Here is a 3,309-nt window from a genome sequence, read left to right as displayed (position 1 = left end):
ATTTAAAACAACACAAGGAGGGCGCCTGGGTGGCTCAGTCTTAAGGCGTCTGCCTTCGGCTCAGGGCGTGATCTCAGTGTCCTGGGATCGAACCCCGAGTCGGGCTCCCTGCTCCACTGGGAGCCTGCTTCTTCCTTCCCACTCCCCCTGCTTGTGTTCCCTCTCTTGATGGCTGTCTCTCTCTCTGTCAAATAAACAAATAAAATCTTTAAAAACATAAATAAATAAAAATAAAACAACACAAGGTAAGTGGAGTCCATCCTTATCATGCTCATTAATTATTTGGATCATCACAAAAACTTAGGATGAAAACAAGTCTATCTACTCTAAATTTCTTCTTCATTCACTTAACAAGTACATATTAAGGTCCTTCTATGTGCAAAACCAAGGACACATGTTTTATTTGAACAGGGTAAAATCTAAGGAATAATGAAAGCTTTCCTGAGAAATTTTCATTTCTTTATCATTTTTCTCAGTGCACCTAAAACTTCCTTGTTTCTTAGGCTATAAATAAAGGGGTTGAGCAGGGGGATGATAATCGTGTAAAACAGTGAGTACATTTTATCCTGATATTGATCTGGGACAGACCCAGGGCGCACATACATGAAGAAGAGAGTGCCATAGAACAAGGAAACAGAGAGCAGGTGGGCGCTGCACGTGGAGAAGGCTTTGCTCCTGCCCTTTTCAGACTTCTTTTTCAGGATGGCAAAGAGGACACGGGTATAAGATACTATGATGGTCATAAATGTAAAAGTTTGTATAAAAGCAGCAAAAATAAAAAGTACCAATGCATTAATAGATGAGTCAGTGCAAGAAATTGTATAGAGTGGCAAAATTTCACAGTAGAAATGGTGTATCATATTGGACCTGCAGAAGGTTAATCTGAATAATAATCCTACATGAATTGTGGGATGCAGAAAACCAATCACATAAGACAAACTTGTCAACCAAGCACAGAGCCTGTTGGACATCACCACTGGATAAAGCAAGGGGTTGCATATGGCTACGTAGCGGTCATAGGCCATCACTACCAGGAGGAAACACTCTGTGGTGGCACTGGGATGCAAAAATATAAAACTGGGTGATGCACTCAACCAGGGATATCATTTGACTTTTGTCTAAGATGTTGACAAGCATCCTGGGAGTCACAGAGGATGAGGAACAAGCGTCTGCAAAGGCCAAACTGCCAAGGAGTAAGTACATGGGGGTGTGAAGATGGGGGTCTTTCCGGATGAGAAAAATCAGTCCGAGGTTGCCCACCATGGTGGTGAGGAAGATGACCAAGAACACCAGGAACAGGGGGACCTGCAGGCCTGGACGATCTGTAAGTCCGGTGAGAACAAACTCAGTCACCTGCGTCTTGTTTGCCTCCATCATATGCACTCAGGCTGATCACTGCCATGAGAGAAGAGGTAAAGGAAAAAAACAATCAAGGGTCAGGAAAACTAGTTTGGGATGGTAATGTCTGTTCCCTATTTCAGATGTCAACTTCTCAACAAATGTGAAGGTACAGGGTTTCCCGTTTTTTTAGAAACACACTTAAGAGTATTAAGTATATAATAAATAATTTTGAGAAAGATTTTTTAAAGAAGGCTTTTAAGTATATATATTTAAAATTGAATATATTAACAGTGAAATGTTTTTCAGAATTAAGATTAAAAAAAACTTTTTATATGAAAATCTGTAAAAGGAGCGGTGCTCCAGTTTCAAAAGCGTTATCACCCTTTCTCAGAAAATCTTGTGCATCTTTTCTATTAAGCGAAAAAGGGACTCTATCTCTGATATCAGCAATATACACCATTCAATCCTTTTAAGACGTTAATAGGTTGAGTAATAAGACCATCAATATCCCATTACTGTTTTACTGTCCATTATCATTATTATTTGATTATATGTTCATCAAAATCACCCCAAATTCCTAATCAAGTTTTTTGATTTTACATTACTCAAAGCCCTTCCAAATTTTTAATTGGTTCTTTTTAAATATCCCCAATAAACTCTCATACATGAACAAAAACATTCATTCAGTCAACAGATATTTATGGAGTACCTCCTGAGTACAGCACTGTCATTCTTAGCTCATAGAACCTCTATCTGGTGTTACACCCAGGATGATAAAATACCCCTCTTTTAAGAGGAGTGAAGAAAAAAAGAATCTACTGTCTTATTTGCAGGTTGGGGAAGGACAGCCTTTAGGCTGTCATTTTCAGGCCAAGTAAGACAACTACCATCCAGGTAACTGAGAATGTGTTTTAATATTTCAGAGGCACAAATTCTAAAACTACTGTAGGGGGTTTTCCCGCCCTTTCTGAGATTGCAAGTGAGACTCTCAAAATCAAGGCAAATGAAGCCATTACAAATGGCACCACAGTTGAAAAAAATAACCAGTGTTTTGAAAAGGTGGATTCAATTTAAATAGTAAAAATTATAAATTCTGTTTAAAAGACAAATCAGATGAGAAAAGATGAACCACAGTACTAGACAATGACTAACATAAAGACAGTCAAAGCAGATAAGAGCCCCAAATGACAAGTGGATCCATGAGTTTTACAAGCCTGGGAAGCAAGTGAGAAGGCTAGGTCCTGTGGAGACCCAAGAGAAAAAACGGCGGTCATCATCATCACAATGTCATCAATGACAAATTATGCACAAGTCTGAACATAAAATATGTTTTGTGTATTCCAATCTCTCTCATAGTATCTAAAGTGGGGTCTACCTATTTACAAACAGCTGATTAAGTATATAACCATTCAAGGAAATATTTCCCAGTCTTGGATTCACAGCTCCCAGGCTTTTTGACAAGACCCCCCAAGTGGGTATCATTCCAACACATATGTGTTTTTTTTCTATAACCTAGTCACCAATTCTGTGAAGACTTCATTCCCCAAGTCTGTGCTGGCCTGAAACATTTCCCTAAAGGGCTTGCTTGGTTATTCAAAGACAGGAAACCTACAGAAAATTGAGGGAAGACAGAGTTTGTGAAAAATTCAGTTCTAATGATAATAATGTTTGATATAATAATAAAAATATATGAAAGAATTAGAGTATGTTCTATAAAAAGGCACCTAGAGTTTTTTCCCCTGTAAAAGAGAATCTATTTTGAGCAAAACTGTTCTTCTCCATCTTCACTGGAAATAGGAAAAGAGAAAATTTGTTTGAGACTATTACATTAGACATGAAGAAATACCAGCAGAGAAGCTGGTCACAGTGGCAGTAATCATCGAGTAAGCACGCTGCTGTCAAGTCACTGCAAGTACCAGATTATCCTTTACAGCAATGAGCTGTGCCTCTCAGTAGTAGTGGTGAACT

General features: G+C 38.6%; 1 protein-coding gene across 1 annotated transcript; it reads right to left on the bottom strand.

The window, feature by feature from the left end:
- Positions 1–452: 452 nt before the first annotated feature.
- LOC100480597 (olfactory receptor 5AC2) lies at positions 453–1,377 on the bottom strand. The gene is given in 2 exon segments (XM_002920036.1): positions 453–1,058; positions 1,060–1,377. Coding segments are annotated over 2 exon segments (924 nt in total).
- Positions 1,378–3,309: the final 1,932 nt, after the last annotated feature.

The sequence above is a fragment of the Ailuropoda melanoleuca genome, chromosome 1 (assembly GCF_002007445.2).
Source record: "Ailuropoda melanoleuca isolate Jingjing chromosome 1, ASM200744v2, whole genome shotgun sequence".
NCBI classification, from domain to species: Eukaryota; Metazoa; Chordata; class Mammalia; order Carnivora; family Ursidae; genus Ailuropoda; species Ailuropoda melanoleuca.
This window is presented reverse-complemented; position numbering and strand designations above follow the sequence as displayed.